The sequence below is a fragment of the Equus caballus genome, chromosome 19, assembly GCF_041296265.1.
Source record: "Equus caballus isolate H_3958 breed thoroughbred chromosome 19, TB-T2T, whole genome shotgun sequence".
In the NCBI taxonomy this organism is placed as follows: Eukaryota; Metazoa; Chordata; class Mammalia; order Perissodactyla; family Equidae; genus Equus; species Equus caballus.
The window spans coordinates 52,022,499-52,044,889 of NC_091702.1; the positions used below are offsets into that span (position 1 = coordinate 52,022,499).

The 22,391-nt window shown below is 39.3% G+C and overlaps 1 protein-coding gene across 2 annotated transcripts in view; it reads left to right on the forward strand.

Moving 5' to 3' along the window:
* The first annotated feature begins 1,025 nt into the window (after nucleotides 1-1,025).
* LSAMP (limbic system associated membrane protein) overlaps nucleotides 1,026-22,391 on the forward strand; it is a 601,648-nt gene continuing 580,282 nt past the window's right edge. The window contains exon 1 of one of the 2 annotated variants that reach the window (XM_001502660.5): nucleotides 1,026-1,978. In XM_001502660.5, coding sequence (XP_001502710.1) covers nucleotides 1,824-1,978 — 155 coding nt within the window. In that variant the 5' untranslated portion in view covers nucleotides 1,026-1,823. The remainder of the gene's footprint in view (nucleotides 1,979-22,391) is intronic. The other variant, XM_003363378.5, reaches the window with a different exon arrangement.

Genomic DNA, 22,391 nt, shown 5'->3' on the forward strand with positions numbered 1-22,391 from the left:
GTGAATTTTCTTGTGTGTACATGGAATATTTAGGGAAAGATGTATAAGAAACGGGAAATATTTGTTGCACCCCAACAGGAGAAATGGCTTGCCTAAAGACAGGGATAGGAAAGACAAACTATAATTCACTATACAGCATTCTGTACCACTGGATTTTTGTACCATGTGAAGGAATGCCTTAACTATTCAAATAAATAAAATTTAAAAAGAAAAAGGTCCTTGCCTGGTCAACCCCCATCTTTCACCCTCAGCATGAGTACTGAGGGAGGTGTCTAATAGTTTGGGGCTCTCACATGAGTGGCTCATAGTGTTGGCCTCTTATGGCCCTTATCACTTGGCTTGACTCATGGAGTAGAAGGACTGACAAATGATGGTAACCTGGCTGTCATTCCCTGGAGTGCTGTATGCAGCCTTAGAGTCCCCCTGCAAATACCAATCTCCTTCCTTGTGTGTGAACATTCTGAGAAGCAAGTGCCAGTAGAAACTTCGGTAGCAAGAGCAACATGACGTTTAAACAGTAATCCTTAATACCATTCCTCACGTGTGGGACTGAGTGAGGGTTTCCTGGAGAGAGGTTGATTTAGGGATCAGGGATCAGCTGCTGAGGCTGGCACTTGGAAAAGACAAACCAAGCATTCACACCCCAGACCACTCAATACCAGCATTGTCTCCAATCCATCTTTCAGAAGGGGGCTCCAAGAGGGGGGAGGGATAAAAGAATGAGTGAAAATAAATCTTTTTAATCCTGTAAAAGAAAGTGCAGGAGAAAGCATGAAGAAGATGTGAGTATGAAGAGCTAGTTGCCAGGAATATTTAGTTTTGAAATCAACTTTGGCTTTTCATCTTAGGCTCCAACGTCAAGTTTCTTCTCTGTTTTACATTCCTCGTTCCATCTTTCAGCACCGGTCCCCCTCCATACCCTTCTCTGTTTCACTCCCTCCGTCTGCCAAGGTTTGCTTGCTCCTCGCTTTCTCTCCCTCCCATCTCCGTTCCCTTCTTTCCTCACCCTTTCCCTCCCCTTTCCTGGACTCTTCTTCCGTTCTTTCAGAGCTTGAGTGCCTCTCCTTCTCCCCTTTCTCTTGTACAGTACCTCCAAGCTCCATTCCCTCTTCTTAAGGAAATCAGCCAGGCCTCAGATGGAGCTGTTGTCCTGACAACCTAAAGGCGCATCAGGCTTTCATTGAGGCTGGCTGCTGCTGAAGGGGGCAGTTGTGCAAAGCGAGGGGCCACGCCGAGGGGAGGGCCGAGGGGATGACGTGGAGGGGCTGTTGAAATCCGCGGGGGCGGGGGAGGTGCGAGCAGAGAGCGAGAGGCGCTGGAGGGAGAAACAGGAAAGGGAGGAGGGGGAGAGAGGCTCTGGGCTGCTGCCGCTGCTGTGTGGGTTTCTTTACTCTCCCTGGCAGGCTGGGTGCTGGCTCCCTCGCCCGCCCGCCGGCCTGGGAAAGTGGGTTACGGCGCGAAGGAGCTCCGCTCCGATGCTGGCAAAGGAGCATCCTGCCACAGACAGACCAGAGAACACCTTCCTTTTGCAGCCTTCTCTTCCTCTTTTCTAGAGGGTCTTATGTTTGTACTCTCTCTCTCTTTTAAATTGTGCTGCTTTGACTTTTTCCCCCCTCTGCTTGGGTTTTATGAGGGCTTTGTTAAGTCTTAGAGGGAAAAGAGACTGAACGAGGGAAAGAGAGGCAAAGTGGAAAGGACCACAAACTGGCAAAGCCCGTTCTGCCTTTGCTGTGGAGGAAAGCCCGCTGTTTGTAAAGCCCTCTCGGCGAGCAGCACGCACACACCCTCCAGAGTACACGGACCCGCACCTCGGCGTGGCCACCATGGTCGGCAGAGTTCAGCCGGATCGGAAACAGTTGCCGCTGGTCCTACTGAGATTGCTCTGCCTTCTTCCCACAGGACTGCCTGTTCGCAGCGTGGATTTTAACCGAGGCACGGACAACATCACCGTGAGGCAGGGGGACACGGCCATCCTCAGGTAGGGCTTTCGAGCAACTTTTCTGCTGCGTGAGTGTGTGTGTGTGTTTGTGTGTGTGTGATCTCCTTGAACTCCAGCTCCTGATGCTGCAGGCTGGGGGGTTGGGGGGGGGGTGGTGGTAGTGGTAGTGGTGATGGGGGGTGTGTGTGTGTGTGTGTGTGTGTACCTTTTACTGACTGGCCGAGGTATCTGCCAACAAATTTCAAGGGAATTCTGGTCCCTGTCAAGGACCAGTAGGGTTTATTAAATGTTGTTTGGGTCTTAGGACCTTGTTTCTCTTACCAAGAAAGCTTAACTTCACCTATGGTATTACTGACATTGGTCAGTATTCTCGTTTTTATAAATGCAGATGCCTCGCACTTCAGAGTTTTGTGGGAGTCCCTTAATTGGGAAAGAAGAGTTGTTGAATTACGGCTTTCAGAGAGTGGCACACAGTACTGCATTCTCCGTGCTGTGTGTGTGTGTGTATGTGTGTGTGTGTGTGTTAATACGCGCATCAAGGCTCTCGCTCTGGCCCCAGCAGTAGTTGGGATAGGAGACCTTCTGTAAGGATCTTCTAATTGACATTGAGAGCAATAAATCAATTGTAGAACTTTGGTTGGTTGCTGATCTTTTTCTGGAATGTGGTTAGAAATCAGCACAACAATGAAGAGAAGAAAAAAAAGAGGAACTTGCCAAATTGCTGTTATTTAAGAATAGGGGTGTTAAGCACAGAGGTTAGGAAAGAATTAAACTGGCATAAAATGGGTGTTCCATATTGATTGTTGACCTCAAAGTCTATCTCTGTGCAGCTCTGCCATACTCTGAAGTGTCATTTGGGATTCACATTTGGAAAGGAAGAGTCCCAAGTCCTTGGGAGTTTGACCCCAATAAGGGACAGTGAGCTAGAGAAACTCGGATGGAACCTAGCCATGATTCTCTTTCTGAAAAGCTTCTAGCTTCTTTTCCTGTGTTTCTCTTCTCTCTTCTCTCTCTGCACCCACTGCACATACCCCTTGTCTTTTTTTCTAGCTTTCCTTGAATTTCCATCAGATGCAAACAGCAACCAAAAAAAAAAGAAGAAGAAGAAAACTTTCTCCTTGGAGATCCTTATGAGATGATCCAGTGTCAGTCTGTCTATCTAGCTAATATTGCTTGTTGTGGCAATAAAAAAAAAAAAAAACAGTATACGATAGAAAATAAACCTCTGTTCTGTGAGCAAGGAGCTGATAGTGCATAAACCCTGGGGCATCAGGGAGCAGTTCTGTAGCAGAGCTGCCTACAGCAGCAAAGTTTTCTTTCCCTTTCTCAGAAATAAATTTGGTTGGCTGTCACAGTGTCCTGCTTTGGGATCTCTAGCGTTGTTAGAGAGGCATGTGTGTGTATTGTGCGTATTGTGTTGTGTGCTTGTGTTGTTGCAGATTGTAAAAATGAAGAAAATCCTAATGTGTAAGAACCCCTTTTTTCATTTCCTGAGCGTTGGGTGATTATGAATCCCAAAGATCCTCCTATCCAAAGCAGATTTTCCCTTCCAGCTCTCCAGCCCTGTAAACTTGCATGTGTGATTTATCCACATGAAGTAATAAGATTTATAGAGTAATTTATCTGTTTGCAAAGGGATTTGAACGTGATGCAGAAAATATTTTTGCAAACACATAAGCGTGCGATCTCAATTACTAACATTCTTACTCCTTAGCGTCGTTAACCCTTTACTAGAGAAGCACTCTATATAAATTTCTGCTACGCCTAGAAATATTTTTTCTGTGATTATAAGTCTGAATATGGGAGAAGTGAACACTCTGCATGTTTAAGTTTTTATTTCAATGTCCATGAACTTTGTAAGGTCTTTCTAAGTCAGCATCACCTGTATCTTAAGCTACAGTTATTGAAGAGTTGGATAAGCATCTAAATGTTAATTCAGAAGAAAAAAGGCATTTTTATATTTCCTACTGTATATGCATAGAAGTCTATGTCTATGAGTGGCATAAATATCTCAGTACATAAATATCTATAAGTGATATATCTGTGCTTCTGTGTGTCTACGGCTCAAAGAAATGGATTTTTTTAAGCAATCCACTTTAGTAGACATTACAGTGTGGAAATGGGGATAGTGAGAAAAGAGAATAAATATAGAAGCAGTTATTCCCTGGGAAAGAGAAGACAGACAAGCAGAGTATGCAGAGCAGTCACCTGCGAGAGTCCACTGCTTCCCTAGAACTCACCTAATGTGCCCTCTTTTTTTTTCCTTTGCCTTGGACCAGGCTTTACTTCTGGGTTGGTGGAGCTCTAGCAGAAGTAACTATGGAGAGAGTTCCCTTTGTTTTCATAGCTGACCTTCTTCTCAAGCTCTTTAATGGAATCCAATAAGCTTTGCGGGTCAGTTTCCTGGTGAAGAATGGCACTCTTGCTTTCTGTTTACAAGTCCAGCCTGGGAAAGACTTGCTTCCACTTTCTTTGTGACATTTTACTGGGAGCATGAGCTTCCGGGGGAGGAGAGGAAGGAGAAGTTGATTCATTGGAAGCCGCAGTAGATGTTTGGCACTGGGAAAGTGAAATGGCAAGGGGAAGAAAAATTCTCCCTCACTGAGTCTGTAGCCCTGAATAATCTGAACAGGCCACAGGGGACGAGGGAAATTGGTAATTCTGGTGGTCCGCTGGCAGCAGTTTGACTGCCTGCCCCCAAAACATTTAGCTTCACTACCTCCTTCCATGAACCAAGCATTTCTTTTGGGAACTGATGATCATTTTTGTACAATTATGATCTTTGGTGTAAATGTGCATCTTGATAGGAGAGCATATACTAATTTGGGGGTCTTGCTCTGTAATTTCTATCTTTTGGAAAAAACATAAAGACTATAGAATGAAGGTAACAAAACTAGATGGAAAGAGAGATACCTTCATGTATACCAACCTAAGTTGATTGTTTCCCAGAGAAGATTCTAGATCTTTATGAGGTTCTTTATAAGATCCTTTAAGAGCTAACAGAAAACACAACACCGTCTTCCATCTCAAAGGCAAAGAATCAAAATGTGATCCACAGGTCAGTGGCAGCAGCGGCAGTGCCTGGGGCTCCTTCCTAGATCTGCTGCACAGAATCTGTGTTTATATCTGCATGCACGATAAAATGTGAGACACACTGACCCACAGGACTTCACTTGTAGAAGTCTTAGGTGTGTTTCTGAACAGAGCCCACCTGCCTCACTGCCACCCCCAACAAGTACTACAGGAGCTCATCAATTACTGGACAAGCTTCTGGCACTGGGTCTTCCAATCCTCTATCCTTACACACAGTCACCCATAAAGATTCATCTCTGGTTAGTCTAGGCGGGTTGAAACCATGTAGCTCTCTTGATAAATCAAGGGAAAAATGGAAATAAATATTGTTTCAATTCAACCTTTAAAATTTAATTTTTAACAATCCCCTTGACTGTATTTTCAATATCGGCAGCATATGTCTGTAAAGATAATTATAAAATACTTGATCCCACTGTGTCTGTTTATAAGGTAACATAAAAATTACATATAGATGCATATCTGGACATATAGCATAAGTGCATATATGATGAAATGCAGGGGCTTCACATTATTGTGATTTTAAATATTTTAAATTTAAGGTATTGGAATTTTATCTATTTTACAATTCTGACCCCATTTGATGTTTTCAGGATATTATAATACTTTTTAGAGTGCTCACATTTTTTTCCATCTAAATATAAATAAAGGTACCTAATAAGTATTAGCTATAAGAAACTAATTATGTAAGATACTTAAATTTTTCATTTTTCAAAATTTCATATTGTTTTTCCTTGTTCATTTCTACACTAAAGGCAAAAGGAAGAGACAAAACAAAAGATGTCATTATTTGAAAGTAAAATGTAAAAATTTTGTGCAGATTTCAAGGAAAAAAATGGCTTCTCTTCTATAAGGCATCTGGAACGCCTACATTCACTAAGAAAGTGTCAACACTCCAACATACTCCTGACACAGTATGTGGTTTTCTACCACTTATAATTCACAATTTGAAAACAAACTTCGTGGGCATGAGTCTATAGGGAGAGTTTGGGACAACTATACGTTTTTTTTTTTGTCTGTAACTAAATCACTAAAAGTAATCAAAATTTATTGGTTATTACTGATACTTTAAAGATGTTCCATTGCCCATAAAATCTTGTATTAAATATATTTGGTAAATAATGAAGTATAGCATACTATATATTGTCTAGGAATATGGCATATTATATGCATTTTTTTAAAGGATGTTTATGCACCTGTGAATTCATTTATGACCTGAGGAACACAGCAGGCAATTCTCATGTGACAAATGCAAATTGTGATAATTTGTGTTTCTATATAAGTACGAAACACGTAAGTGCGTACATGCGTGCACACATACACCTACCACCTATTAAGGTGACTTTTCTGGTCTATGTCATTTGACTTCAAATGAATTATTTGTAGAATTGTGGAGGGAACAACCAAAGGTGACTAACTCATTCAGTTAAATCAGCTGGTGAGGGTTAAATATTTGTGTTTTGTGAAGCTGGTTCCACGTGATAGCAAACTTAGGCAAAAAAAAGGATGAGTGCATTTTGCTGTGGTCTCTGAGAGCTCCAAGTATAAAAGTCTGTGAGTCACCTGACAGAGGTTGCCTGAATGTGTGCTGGTCCCCCTTGCGGTCATCACCTGAGCCTTTGAGAGCTCTCTCCTTCGGGGCCTTACTTACCGGCTCACAGCCATTTGCCCTGCTTTCTGAATGTACTGCCTGCTACTTTATAAGGCTCAGAAGACCTGGGCTCTAATTTTGGATCTGTCCTTGCATGCTGCATGACTTTGAGCAAATCCCTTAAATATTTTGAGCTTCAGCTTCATTTATAAAATGCTGAAACTGTCTATTTTGGTTACTCCATGGGGTTGTTTTAAGAAGCTCAGAAGAGGTAAAGTAGGAAAGTTTGTTGAATTGTAAACTGCTACACAGGCATAAAGCATTAGCGGTTTTCCAACCACATGAGACAAGTTGTTCAGACTTTAGGAGCCCTTTTTTTAGGCTAGTGTTTCTCAAACTTGAAGGTGTATCAGAATTACCTGGAGTGCTTGTTAAAACCCAGATTACTTGGCTCCTGTCTGCAGAGTTTCTGATTCAGTAGGTCTCTGGTAGGGTCTAAGAATCGAATTTCTAACAATTTCTCAGATGATGCTGATGCTGCAGGACTGGGCCAAACTTTGAGAACCACCGACTCTCGCTACTATAAATGTGCAGATGAGCATCTTAAGCATCACATAGTCACTTATTAAAATCCGAAATCGCAGAGTCTATTGCAGACCTGCAAAATCAGAATCTGCATTTTAGCAAGATCTGCTAATGATTCATAAGCACGTTAAAGTTGGAGAAGCACTCCTTTAGACGGTTCATGACCATGGCTGCACATTACAATCAGCTGGGGACCTTTCAAAAAAGTACTGAAGCCACAGACTCTGCTTTCAGAAATTCTGATTTAATTCATTTGGAGTAGGGCCTGAGCATAGATACTTTTAAAAAATCGCTCTGATGTGTAAACGGAGTTGAGAATCATTGCTTTACTGGTTGAGGAATCTCTTTTACCAACCATTTTTGGGGTAACCATTAATAGGTGTGTAGTAAAAAATTAGAGTCTTGCTGAACGGTTTGGTAACTATGTCAACAGCAAAGATATACTAATTTAATTGGGAGAAAGGAAAGGGATGATCATAGATGCGTTTCTTTACCACACTATTTCATAACTACAATGTCATGGAAAATGGAGCGATTTCATTTTAATATAGATCCAATTTACATGATATTTATTGAAATAGTGTTAAAGCTTGATTTTTTTTAAGCTTATTGTTTGGTGTTCTTTCTTTAACATATTAGGCAAGACACAAAACAGTTCTAGTTTTGTTTTTTTATTTTTAATGCTATCTCTAAGAGAGAAAAGAGGCAATATTTAGGCAAGAAAAATGTCTTCAGTGTTAACTTATTCAAACAGGCTTGTGTGCACTTATGTTGCCATATACAACATATACAGATATACACATATATCTGTATACAGATACACATATACAGATATGTGATTTACACGATGATGATTCTGTGTTTGTGGAATTTATCTCAACTTTATGTGGTATATGGTAATCAGTCTTTAGCTGGAACTTATAGAAAAATCTTTGTGTTATAGGTAGACTTTCCCTCAGGATATAATAAGTTCAGAATACTTAAAAGTAGACAGAAGACCAAGATCTAAATAGCTTGAAATAGTCTGATCTAGTGAATGAGGATAACTGACAACTACCTGGCCTACTAAAAAAGCTATTTTTATGATCAAATGAGATGCTATGTATCCAAGTGTTTTATAAACTATTAAATGGTATAAAACATAAGATCTTAATAAGATTATTGTCATTATATATTCACAGTAGGAAATAACTTTTAGAAAATTAGAAAATTTAACAAAACGAGCTTTATATTTTTATTTCTATGGTCAAGGTTAGTCATTTGCTCTCAGATGTTTGTATCACTTTATTTTAAGTCCATTAAAGTCACAGGTATCATAGAATATAGTTGAGTTTCTTATCAGGAGTTCAGGGTAAGTGAATACTTTCTTGTAGTCACCTGTAATCAGAACATAGTCCAAGTTAATGAGTGATTAACCTTCATAAAAGAAAACACTTTGCTTTAGATTGTGTTAATTGCTGTGGGACAAACTTGCAGAAATTTAAGGTAGGAAAGGCATTCCACCATCTCTTTAAAATGCTGTAACTGAGAAGAGAAAAATCTGAGAACTAGAATTCGTGTGTCCTAATTCTTCTTCAAAGCTCTTTATTCTACAGTACCACTGAAGTTATCTTCTTGGTTTTCATGTTATCCCACGATATGCTAGTTTTTATCCAAAATTATGTTAAAAATGTCTTTCACTCTCTTCTCTTCCTTACTCTCCCCTCCCTTCCCCTTCCTTTCTTTCTTTCCACATCCTTGCTCTCCCCTCCTCTTTCTTTTCCTTTTTCTCCCTTCCTCTTCTCTCCTTTCTTTTCCTCTCCTCCATCTCTCCTCCCCTCCCCTCTCCCTCCTCACCTCTCTTTTCTCTTCCTGACAAATTAAAGCTGCACTTTTCTGTGGAGGATCATCCAGCTAGTGCTGATCAAGGAAGGAATTTTTCAAGAAATGCTTCATCTTTCACATGTCCACTATCTAGCTTAACCAAGTTGGTTTTCTTTCCTTCACTTGCAGCCTCCATCTTATCATATTCTCAAAGCCATTCTTTTATTTGGGAGAACTTATACTATCTTTTTTTTTTTTTTTAATTTCTTTCCCTCTTGCCTCTCATACTCTGCCTGTTACTCAAATTTCTTATCTAAATTCTTAGCCTTTTCCCCAAGTAGGTCACTTGAGCTCCTAAACCCTAGTACTTCTTATTGTTGCTTACGACCTTCTGCCTGATTAAGTCTCCTACTGCTTGTCCCTCTTAGAGACTCTGATTAGGATGGCTGTGGTGAGATTGTGGTCCCAGTTTCTGCTTCCTTTTTTGAAGATTGGCACCTGAAATGACATCTGTTGCCAATCTTTTTTTTTTCTTCCTTCTTCTCCCCAAAGCCCCCCTAGTACATAGTTGTAGGTCTTTCTGGCACTGCTTTATGGGACGCTGCCTCCACATGGCTTGATGAGCCATGCTAGGTCCACACCTAGGATCCAAACCAGTGAAACCGTGGGCCACCGAAGCAGAGTGTGTGAACTTAACCACTTGGCCACAGGGCCAACTCCCAAGTCTCTGCTTTCAACTGGCAAGCTGTCCTTTGCACAACCTTAAGGGGTACTCTACACGTTGTAGTGATTGTGGATTGTAGTTAAAATTCTTTGAGGAAGATAGAATTTTTTTTCTAACTTGCACAAAATTTGCTTTGGGCTAACAATGGGGCTAATGGTGGCAAACTGAGAGGAACGGGACATAAATCTACACTAGTCTCCTGAGATGGTAGAAGCACTGCGTGGTAAGCCCTAATGCAGTTGCCTAGGGTGTTGTGTGTGGCATGCAGAACAAGATCTCATGAAGCTTTCTTAGCAGGTAAGCGATGGAGCCAAGGGAAGTCTAGCATGTTCCTCCAAGAAAGAGGCACTGCACGGTAAGGGGAAAATAACAGGTCAGCAACTCTCAGTGAGCCCTACAGGGTGGCAGGCAGATGTCACAGGTCCGTCAGCTCATAGTAGAGACTCAGTCACAGGGCTGAGGCTCAGAGAAGGAATGAAGTCCTAGGTCAGGGGCTGGTTTAAACAAGGCAAAGCCCTCAGTAACAGGGGACTTATACCCCAGACATGTTACCAAGATAGGCAACTTTCTCAAGGATGCAAGTGAAGCTCTGTATCACAGATGCTGTAACCAAGAGGTGATGTGAGATGAATCTCAGAGTGCTGCGCTCCATCTTTTTAAACTCTTGCTGTATAAGTTCAAGATCATAAAACCTGGTCCGTGTAGGTGGGGAAAAGAGGGAGACAAAGGCCTGAAATGAAGAAGGATTAGCACTGCTCACTTCTCCTTGCCTTAGGTAGCTCTACTGGATTACAGATTTAGTCTGCTTAGAGCTTCTAGACTTCAAGTAGTTGGCAGAACCATAGACCTGAGAACTCTGACTATCCTCGGCCTATTGTTTTCCAGTATCAGTTTAGAAATGTCACCAGATCCTTCGAAAGCTTCTCACCATCCACAGCATAAAGTCAGAGCTCCTCAGGTTGGATAACTCTGCCTGACCTGCTACCTCATTGTGTCCACTAATTCAGAACACTTATCGTCTCTGCTCATGAGCACGTGAACACATGTACACACATAGTGCTGGTTCTCACCTTTCTCATGATGCTCTCTCTTCCCAGAACCTCCTCTTCTCATTCTCCCCGTCTCCCTGCCATACTTCTTTACAAGGTTACCTCTTTGCCTACTCCTTCTAGGTTCAAGGCTAGTTCTGGAATTATCTCATTCAGGAAACCTTCCCTAATTCTGCCAGATTGAGCTAAGTACTCTCTATAGTATATGCAGCCTTTCTGCATATCATTTTTTCCCCAAGCTTTATTTAGATATAATTGACAAATAAAATTTTGTATACTTAACATGTACACCATGATGTTTTGCTATAGATATGCATTGTCAAATGATTACTGTAATCCAGTTAACACATCCTTCACCTCACATAGCTACCTTTTTTGGTATGTGTCATGAGAATACCCAAGATCCACCCTCCTAGCAAACTTCAAGTATACAACATAGCATTTATTAACCACAGTCACTATGTTGTACAATAGATCTCCAGAATTTATTCATCTTATAAGTGAAAGTTTGTACCCTTTGACTAACATCTCCCCGTTTCTGCCACCTTCGAGCCCCTGGCAACCACCTTTCTACTCTCTGTTTCTGTGACTGGCTTTTTCAGATTCCACATATAAGTAAGATCTTGCTGTATTTGTCTTTCTCTGTTTAGATTTTTTCACTTAGCATAATGCCTTCCAGTTCATCCACATTGTTGCAAATGGCAGGATTTCCTTATATATTCTTTAATAGCTGAGTAATATTCCATTGTGGTGTGTGTTGTTTAGATAGATAGGTAGAAAGACAGACAGACAGATAGATATAAATGTACCTCACATTTTCTTTATTCATTCATGCATCGATAAATACTTGGGTTGTTTCCATGTCTTGGCTACTGTGAATAATGCTGCAGTGAAGATGGGCGTGCAGATATCTCTTTGAGATACTGATTTCATTTCCTTCAGATATAAACCCAGAAGTGAGGTTGCTAGATCATATGCATACCTCAATTTAGCATTTATTACGCTTTAAAAAATTATATTCACTCTGGTCTTGCCTCAAATGTACTATCAGCCCTTCAAAGGCAGGTGTCTCATCTACTTTATCTTTCATCTCGGAATTTAGCTTAGTACCTGTAGGTGCTCAGATAACTATTTGCTCACTGTATTATAAATCAAGCAGACCAGAAATTGCTGTATAAAAGAGGAAACAAATTAGAAGGAGACAGGGATGAAACAAAATATGTTAGTGGTGAAATCAGCCATCACTGGAGTAATTGTGGATGTGTGGTTGAAGGTAAAGTAGGACAATCAGAGATTGAGTCTTCTGATTGTTGGTGAAGGGTAGGGGGTTTGGCTAGAAACACTTTCAACATTTCCGGTTGCAGCTACTGCTTTCAAGCACAGCTTTCTGGGGAATGAGAGAGGCAAATGGGGGCAATTGAGGGGGATCCCAAAGCTTTAGCCGCAAGTGCCCAGACAAAGTGCACTCCATTCTCTGTTGCTCGATTAGCTTCTGACAAAGCTAGAAATGAGGTATGTCTAATGTCTGTGAAGAGCTCAGCATCCCAGGGAGCTGTAAGAGAAGGAATATACCTCTGGGAGCGACTGAGGCTTTCTCCCTCTAGTGGTGGCTGTGAACTCTCAGGGACTAAGCTGGAAACTGAGAGTTCCTTAGGGTGGCAGGATTGTTGTGCAACAGGTACATTCACCTCATCTCTTCTGCTTTCTTGTGAAATGAGGCAAGGTGCAGATCACTCGCACTCATTTGACTCAAAGTAATTATTCATACTGAATATGATGCCTATCTGGGTTTTGCAGTGTAGAGCTCGTTACTCATTCCTGGAGAAATTCAAACTTGAAGGTACAGTGGACTTTCTAATAATCTCAAATTCCCTTCCGTATGTCTTGCCATAATGCACAAAGACATTATTTATATGAGGTCAGAGGAAAAGCCTGTAACTCTGAGAAAAAATGCAACCCAACTTCTCATTCAGTAATGCGTTACTACCTATTCCATTATAATTTTTTCATGATGCATTTCTATATTCAATTTCTATATTTTAAAGTTGTCTAAAGCTAATGATATCCTTTCTAAAGTTGTGCTTCCATCATGCTACTATTTGCAACACTACCCTGCTAGAAACTAAAGATAAAAATGAAAGTGATGGAGTTCAACACCGAGTCACGCAGAGCCGAATGTCTACACGTGAAAACGTTGATAGGGAAAATTAATTGGTCTCCTAATTTCTAATTGTTGTGCTTCTTCAGTTATGCCTCATTCCAGCACATCTTTATCAGGCCTGTTTATTGTATGGGGTTTGAGTCACGTATAGTTGCCAATTTGTGGCTAATCTTTGTTTTGAGATAAGCAAAGATTGCTGTCCTCGTCTACAGATTTGTGATGTAATTCAAGGGTGTATCTTCAGATCACTATTTTATATTGCTGGATCATTAACTCAGCAGATAAATGGACTTTTCTTTGATTCCTTTCCTGACCTCTGTTTTTTCTGTCTATCTTTTGTGACTCTACTATGGTGAACTAATATCATCACCACAACAAGGAATTACCTGAAGTCTATAGAATATCACTAGATTAGGTAAACTTCTAGATTGAACACCAAGGGTTTATGGCTTTAGTTCCAATAAAACTATTAACTGTATAAAGTTGGGAATTAGTTTGTATTGTCCCAGCTCCAAAATGGGTATAATTTCTACACGCCTCTTAAACAAAGATATTGGATTGGTGAAGTGAAATTATAGTTTTGAATATGATTGAATGCATCAGAAGAAATGAATGATGTTATAAGTGGGATGATGATATGCTCAAATTAAAAGAAAATACTAAACTCCTCCATTATAAATGTTATGGCATGGGAAACTTAAAAATATTTTTGCATTAATGCCTTAATCCTTGTATAAAAATAGAACTCAAAATCTAGTTCTTCTAAAAATCAGAGTATGTATTTATATAGAATCTGTTATGATGTGTAAACAATTTGTGTCATGCATATACTTAATCTATATTGTATGGATATATTTGAACACAAGATTTTTATTTTATTTTTAATTTATTTTGCATATATTTGTAATTATATATAAAAAGTAAAAGCATGAATATGTTTTAAATATGTGCATAAAATTTACAGACACAAAATATGAATGTGAATATTATTGTGAACTTGGGTCATAGCACACTTTAATAGGAACTCACTTAATTTGATGCACCAGTGATGAGGAAGTTTATTGCAGAAAACCAAATTTTCCAGGTTATCAAGAATGTGAACAGATACAATATATGAGAAGCATCATACGATGGTTTTCTTAATTTGTTTGATTAATATGTTTTATTTTTTAATTAATCATTGTGCAAGTGCTAAAATTACTTTGTAAGAGAAGTCAGACTTATCGTTTCTTGTTTCTATTACATCTTGGCTGTCATAGAGTCCTTAAAGAGTAAAATAAAATCTTATAGCAATTTTTTGTTTGTAATATAAGATAGATACTAATGCTATCTTAGCTATGTGAGAACTAACTGTTTTTAAAAATGTGAAGTCAGTTCTTCATATTTGTGATCTGAATTCGAGACTAAATTTTGATTTTCTTTCATGCTAAGTCTCCGAGAGATCTAGTGATCTGTTCACAAACGTGCTTGCTGAAGATGAGAGACTGGCCACTGAAAGAGAAGAATAAGAATTTTAATTAACTTTAAATTTGTTTATTAAATAAAATGATCATAATTATGCTTTTATACCATTTTCAATATTAAAGACCCAAAGCATGTGAAGAAATGATTAGAGTAATATAAACAACTTCAGCTGTATGACTCATATGCATTTTACCCCAGGCACTAAAACAACTTGATAGCATGATTGTAGAGATACTATTGCTAACATTTGAAACCCTGTAGAAAACACATACTGTTTAATGGTATTGGTGGCATACAATATAGTCCTAGTTATAAATAAAAGGGGAAAATAATATTGAATCAACAACAACAACAACAAAATCCTAAGTACTAGAAATACTTTGAAAAGGAAGCGGTGATCACTAGGAGCCAACATGGGTTCCTTGGAAACAAAATATAACATGGTAAATAGATTTCTTTAAAACAAGCAGCATTCCAGACTGGTAGATCGGGGAAATGCCGTTCACGCTGAGTATCTGTGTTTTGACAAGTTTCTCCTGATAGACTTATGAACAGATTATGGGTCCATTATGAGCTAGAATTTTTTCCAGTTAATTGGATAATCATGCCAAAGAAATACTGTATGATACTGGTAAAGGATTCTCTTAGTCTGTCTTAGTTCAATATTTGGATAAAAACACAGGGCATAAACTTTCTACCATGTGCATGACGCAAAGATAAGAGGATCTGTTGACAGAATTATAAGGTAAAAACGGATGATAGCCATGGGGAGGCAAATTGTAGCTCTCTATAAAAAAGAATGTTGTTCATATGTATGTGTGTTTATATTACATCTGTACCCAAAAAAGAAAGAAAAGAAGGAGAAGGAGAAAGAAAGAACAAAGCAAAGCAAAGAATTTAGGGTAGTTTATAATTTAAATAGAACATGATATAAGTAAACAAATCAGGTGGAACTATTTTGAAAATTAGCATTCAAATAGCTTTATGGCATAATGGAAATAACGCATCTTTTGAGCAGGAGACCTAGCTCCAAGTATCACCTCTACCAATTACCATTTGTAAACATGGGCAAATTGCTGTCCCTGCTGGGCCTCAGGTCCTTTCTCTGTAAAATGAAAATGATAATAATAATATTTACCCTCTCACCTCGGAAGGTTAGTATAAAAGTGAAATAAGAAAGATCTACAATTATATATATACAATTATATATCTGTGGGTATAGGTATGTTTATTTAATAAAAATCATTTGCTATTCTGCCAAGTGGAATAGGTTTCCTTGTAAACAAGTAAATTTTTAGTCATTTTAGTATTTAAGCATCGGCCAGGTAACCGCTATTAGGAAATGTTACTTAGAAAAGAAACAAAAAACTAATGCTTTATTTAGTAGAAAGTTGAAATGGTGGTTTCTCATATCTCTGCTACCACTAATATTCTGTCATTCTGTGATATTCTAAATTTCTACTCTAGTTTATTTGTGAGAGTTTATTTTTAATTTTTTATTTTTGCTGGCATCTCATTATAACTTTGATTGCAAATGAAGAATTGCATTCAGAAATATGTACTCTAATCATTTTTCAGTGGGTTTTAATATTCATACCTCTACTATTTCCTTCCCACTGGAGAATTTGCAAACATGTCAAAGAGGGACTGTGTTTCATTAAAATAGATCTATTTAGGCCTTTCATCTTTCTGTGTAGAACAATATCAAGATGAATCTGATCACAGAAAGATACTTTTATATTCCTCCAGCTTCGTAGAGATAGATAAAATTGATCAGGTCAAATGGTGACCTCATCTCTTGCATCTTCTAACTACTCCTATTACTTTGGCACACATGTTAATATAATTTTGCCTGAATCCCACCATGTGGGTCTTCATCCCACTGATGTTCACTCCTTACTGAACATCTTGCAGCCATCTGAATTTGAAAATAGTGAAAACAAGATTTCTTTCTTTTTTTTCTTTTTAAAGATTGGAACCTGAGCTAACATCTGTTGCCAATCTTCTTCTTTTCTTCTTCTCCTGAAAGCCCCCCAGTACATAATTGTATATTCTAATTGTGAGTGCCTCTGGTTGTGTTATGTGGGATGCCGCCTCAGCATGGCTTGATGAGTGGTGCCAAGTCTGCGCCCAGGATCCGAACTAGCGAAACCCTGGGCCGCTGAAGCAGAGCGCGCGAACTTACCCACTTGGTCACTGGGCCGGCCCAGGATTTCTTATGTTAACCCTCAAATCTTCTCCCTATTTCAGCATTTTGGTCAACATGGCTCAAATAGTTACCTCCTTTATTCCCCAAAGAGTAAAACATGAGGCTACCTCTGAATCCATGCTTTCTGTTGGCTCTCTTCCTATTCTGAGGGCTCAGCTATCCTAGGCCTTGGACAGCTCCAATCCTGTTTCCCTCTGAGCCCTGACAGGACTCAGTCACCTCCCCAGCTATTTGACATAAGAACATTTCCTCTGCTGACTCCCACAGTATCATCAGAGATGATCTCCAGAAGAATGGGAGTAGGGTAGCAGTGGCCGTGGACTTTATTTACCTGTGGGTAAATCTGCTATTCCTAAATTGGGGAGAGCTTTGTTTGTATCACTTTCTTACTTTTCATATCAAATGCCTTCTCCAGAAATGATGAAGCAAAAGAAGTTGAATGTCTGATTTTCTGTTCTTACAATTCAGATAACCTCTGCTGCCACTAAATATGAGCTCAACCAACAAATGGCAGCCATCACTGTGTCTAGGTAAACTGTATTTCCACCTCCTGCTGAACCCAAACTCATGCACCAACTTTAGCATTTTCGCTTTCTTACTTTTTGCATGCATGTTTCCTTATTTTGTCTCTTTTTGTAAAGTAACTTTAATTTACCTAAAAGTTCAACTATTAAAATTTATAAACAGCAATTACCAGAGTATGAAACCAGTCGCTTTCCTCTTGAGCTGACAGGTACTTAGCCAATTACCTCGTTGTTTCCCTAGCAGTATTTATGGTGAAAGAAGCGTTGAGGCACAGCTTTGTCTGTGCAACCAGGTGACTTTTAAATGCATAATGTGGCATTTTAGGTAATAGTTTTGAAAGAGCTCAGAAAGTTCAAACAAACAAAAGTGGAGATTTAAAGAAGGAAATGAAGAGAGAGAAGACAGAGACAGGTTAAGGGCAAGCAGATTAGGAAAGGATCCAGTGTCAGGATTTCAGTGAGGCAAAGGCAGCCCCATTCCAAAGTGAGTGATCTGTGTGTAAAGCTGAAAATATTCCCAAGAAGGGCGCAATTTCCCAATGAAAAATCTGAGGATGCTAAAATAAAAATGGAGCTTGTTAAAAGATAATGACCAGGGATCCTAAGAATTATCTAACAAAGTCCTAAATATGTCAGAGTTAATTCCTTGTGGATGAAGTTTCAGTTTCATTCAATCTTAGTCCCAAGAGGACAGGTTTAGGCCGTCAGTTCCCAAGCATTAAAATTTTTCTCAATTTATGGTAGGTTTTTTTTTTTTTACTGGAGATTTTCTCAACTACAAAAAGATAAGAAAATTTGTTTGGTAATAAAAGGATCCTCTCATTTAGAAAGTTTGCAGACCATTGTAGACCAGGTAAGGATAGGTCTAACTAAAATATAGGTAGGAAATGGAGATGAGAAGGCTAACAGGATGAAAGAGAGAGAGGGAGGTCCTAAGTAAACAAGGTAGTGTATGATTGGAAATACAGATCTGAGAAAGACATAGAATAAATACAAAAGGATCTATGGAATGAAATAGATTTTCAAAGTAACATTAATTTTGTTGATTAAATTGAGTTTGAAGGGGCATCAGGGATTCAGGTAGAGTTGCTCTTTGACAAGCGAATCTGAGGACCTGGTATTCAGAAAAAGATCTTAGTTACTTGGGATCATGAATCGTTTTCCTATTCGGAGATAATTTAAACTATAGTCTAGGGGCCTGCCCCGTGACTGAGTGGTTAAGTTCGTGCATTCCTCTTTGGAGGCCCCTGGTTTCGCCGGTTTGGATCCTGGGCGCTGACATAGCACTGCTCATCAAGCCATGCTGAGGCGGCATCCCACATGCCACAACCAGAAGGACCTACAACTAGAATATACAACTATGTACTGTGGGGCTCATCAGTACGTGACTGACCTCATTCTTTCCTCATATTGGGGGCAACAGATGTTAGCTCAGGTGCCAATCTTTAAAAAAAACAAAAAACAAAAAACTATGGTTTAGATGGATATTGCCAAGGGAAAGAATCTCCTATGGAGATGAAATAAAGCTCCAACAGAAGTAGATTTACAGTGAAGCTTAAGCTCTGTGGCTCTTCCCTTGCATGGACTGGCTACTCTGAAGCTTTGTCTCTATTTTTTTAATTTATCATTTTGTATTTTTTTAAAAAAGACTCCACACTGTATAAATTTCAGGCCTCACAAAAATCTGAATCCACACCTGTTCCAGTCCCTCAAGGAATTTGTGCAAATGAAAAATTAAGTAATAATGAAGGCAGTATATGCCTAAGGGTGGTTCAGATGGCTCTATAGAAATGGCTGTGGGCTGATGTGTTACTCTGGACATTTTTAATGAAAGAACTGAGTATTGAGGGTTGTGGTGAAACTTAAATGGGGACAGAGAGAAATAGAAAGGCAGGCATTTCAGTGAAGAAATGAGGGCATGATAATTATTATCTAGTAAACCAATATTGGGTTGTGTGCGACCAAAAAGACCCCAGGAGATCTTTGTTTTCAAACTTCTTGGCACTCTTCTTTACCTCGAAGCAGATTAGTAATTATAATTACACCCCACTGTACTGTAGATTACTTTGGCTCATCATTCTTTATCATGAGATGTGGCCTTACTATGCTGTTGACAGCTCTGTGTTGCTTCAAAGTTAGGAAATATGGTGTTGACGGCTGCAGGGCTCAGGATGAAGAGAGCAGATACAAGGCAGTCACAGAAGATACATTCACGTTTCCGATTTGGTTTCCCTTTTGTGCTGCAGTGCTATTACAGTTTTTCTTATTATTATTGCTATCTTGCTTTTCTTTTTCTTTTTACGTGGTAAATATAATGAGCTGCCTCCAAGTAATGGGACTTCTTTATTCCCACCTGCTATCACTCTATTCACAACCCTCATCAGTACGTGACTGACCTCATTCTTTCCTTGTATTGAGTTCTTTCTTTATGCTAGGCACTGGGTTGAGTACTGGTAAGGAGCAGCAAATAATATGAGCTTATAGTCTAACCTCCTAGGCTTTCACCACTGTTTGGAATCTTCCACAAATACAGCTTTCCATCAGTTCCTTCCTTTCCTTGCTCAATAAACTATAATTAGCCTCCAGTGTATGTCCCATCAGCCTCAATTTCAAAGCACCATCAGGCCTTAGTGTATCTCTCTGTAATACTCATCCTCTCTTTTTATCAGGAATATTTCCTGATACCTCATGCTCATATTTCCCTTTTATAAAATTAATGTTTTATTTTCTTTTGGGATGTATGGTTTATTCTTTTCCCCCTCCGTTTACCTAAATTCTACTCACTTTAAGCCCCTTTCTCCTGTAAGAAACCATTAATTCTTCCATCCTCAGTTTATTATTTTTCCCTATTTGTTTACTTATTTGTTTATTTTGGGACTTCTAGGCAATATCAAATAACTTAGTGCTTAAAGGTTTGCTCATGGTTTCATGCATTTTAGCTCTGTATCCTCAACTAGAATGTAAGCCCCCTAAGTCATAGAGTCAAGGAAGGTTGGAGACAACACGAGTACATTGGTCTGGATAACCTCTTCATCAATACTTGTACTGATATACTTACTAAAGTATAGCTCATTCTCTGCATTTTAGAGAAGAGGAAATAAACTCCAGGGAAAATAAATGACTTTCCTATGATCAAACAACTAGTTATTAGCAGATTCCGGTCGAGATCGCTGCTGTTTCCACAAAGCCTTGTCTTTGATGCCCCACCTATTGCCTGAAACAGAGCTGGACAAGTAGCAGGAGCTGGACAAGCACCAGTAATATCTTTTAATAGTAGGTACAGAGTAGAGTATATTTGTTACTATGCTCCATTTTGTGGATCATATATGACCAAAGGTATGGAGTGCCAGTAGGAAGTCTATTTTTCCCTCGTTATGAGTAAATATGAGGTGACAAAACCTGTAGGGTCAATGAAAATACCAAAGGCGAACAATTCTTTTGAAGTTACTTTCATGCTGATTTTGGGTGATAATTGCATTCCCAGAGTTTATGACTTGGCAAAAGCTTTATGACTTAGACATTTAGAGTCACCACCAGATCTAAGTGCCCAGCACCCCACAGTAGGCAATTTATTTGGCTTGGCAAACTCCACTCTTCCTTTTCATTAGTGAAGTTGGCCTTTTGGGGATGGCGTTTTCAACAGTAATGCAAATACTTCCTTTCCTATCAATAAAGCTGTGATTTACGGTATTTAATCTAGTTGAAAGGCAAGAAAAATGGAAGTCTGCATGCAGGAGAAATGAAATTATAATAAAATGGCACACTCTCCATAGTTTTCTTAATATGTAGAGTATTAACCTGGCACTCAGCCTTATTTGCTGCATACAGAGCTCCATCAATCAGAAGAGTGGAAAGCCTGGTTTTCCAAGACTTTCATTAGGGCATTTGACTTACTAGGTTCTGTAGATTTATTGGGTAAATAACATGGTATTTAATCCACAATATCTCCTTTGCTGTCCTATGTAAGACTGAGTCTCCATGTAAAACCTCGAGAGATTCTTATAATCTCTGTCCTGTACTTACCCAAGTTCCACTGTTTACTCACATACCTCTATACTCTGCATCATCCTATGACCCTCACTTGATTATAAAACATTCAGCTGTCATTAGCAAGAGCTTTCTCTGACTTTTTCCCCCACAGATAATTGTCCGTTGGAGAAGGTAGGGTGATGGGAAATTAGTAGTGTTTTGTTACTAGCTTAGAAATGCTGGAATGAAATTTAAATCTTTCTCCAATGAGCTATAAACTGCTCTCTCTTCCTCGGCCTCAAAACTTGAGTGTGATTTAATGTTTATTCAGCAGCAACAATGTACAGCCACTTCAAAAAAGCATTCTGTTTATCTAACACTCTAACGTTCTAAAGACATGTCACCTACTTTGCCTAATTAGTACCCACCAGCCCCTAGCGAAGAAGGAAAGGGGGACACGCGCATTATGCTTGCCACACACACTGGAAATAAAACTCAAACTTTTGACCAAAGTAATTGAAGTCAATGGCCATGGGATGTGAAGGGGACACGGCTCCCTGATTCATTCTGAACTAACCAACACATGACATAACTTATTTTTCTCTACTTTCCCTTTTTAAATCATCTATTTGTACCACCTGTTTTAGACCCTAGTTCATTCTCATCTTAAATTTTTAAGAAAACAGATTCTTATTTATCTTGCTATATTCTTCCCCTTGTGCAGTATTGTTATCAGTCCACTCCCTTTCTCTTTCCTCTTTCACTTATGGTAGTATTTAAACTTGTTATTTTGGGTGACATCACAAGAGGGAATGATGGTGAAGACATTAAAATGTTGTCTCCCTCCCTTCCTCTCTCTCTCTCTCCACTCTCTCTTTCTCTTCTTTCTGTCTGTCTCTTTCTCTCTCCTCTCTCTCTTCTCTAGTTTTTCGTGCTGTGTTCAGCACAGGCTCTCTGTTCTCATTGAGGCTGCAGTTTCTTTGCTGAATCACTGCTTTGTATTCAGCCAGGGACCATGGAGTATTCCCAGTGTATTTATTTTCTGTTCCTGAGCTGAATGCTGGGTGCTTCTTTGTCCTGATGCCTTTTGCAAAAGAGTTTAGGAGGTGGGGGGTGGAAAGGGGAAGGAGGAGGAGGGGTAGGAATGTCAATAAAGCTTTCTCTATCCCCCGGAGGAATGTGCGCAAACTGTCTTTAACATCGCTTCACTCAATGTTCTCCTCTCTGCTGCCCTTGCTCTTAATTGGATCTAGACCCTAGAGAAAATCACTTTGTTAATGGGA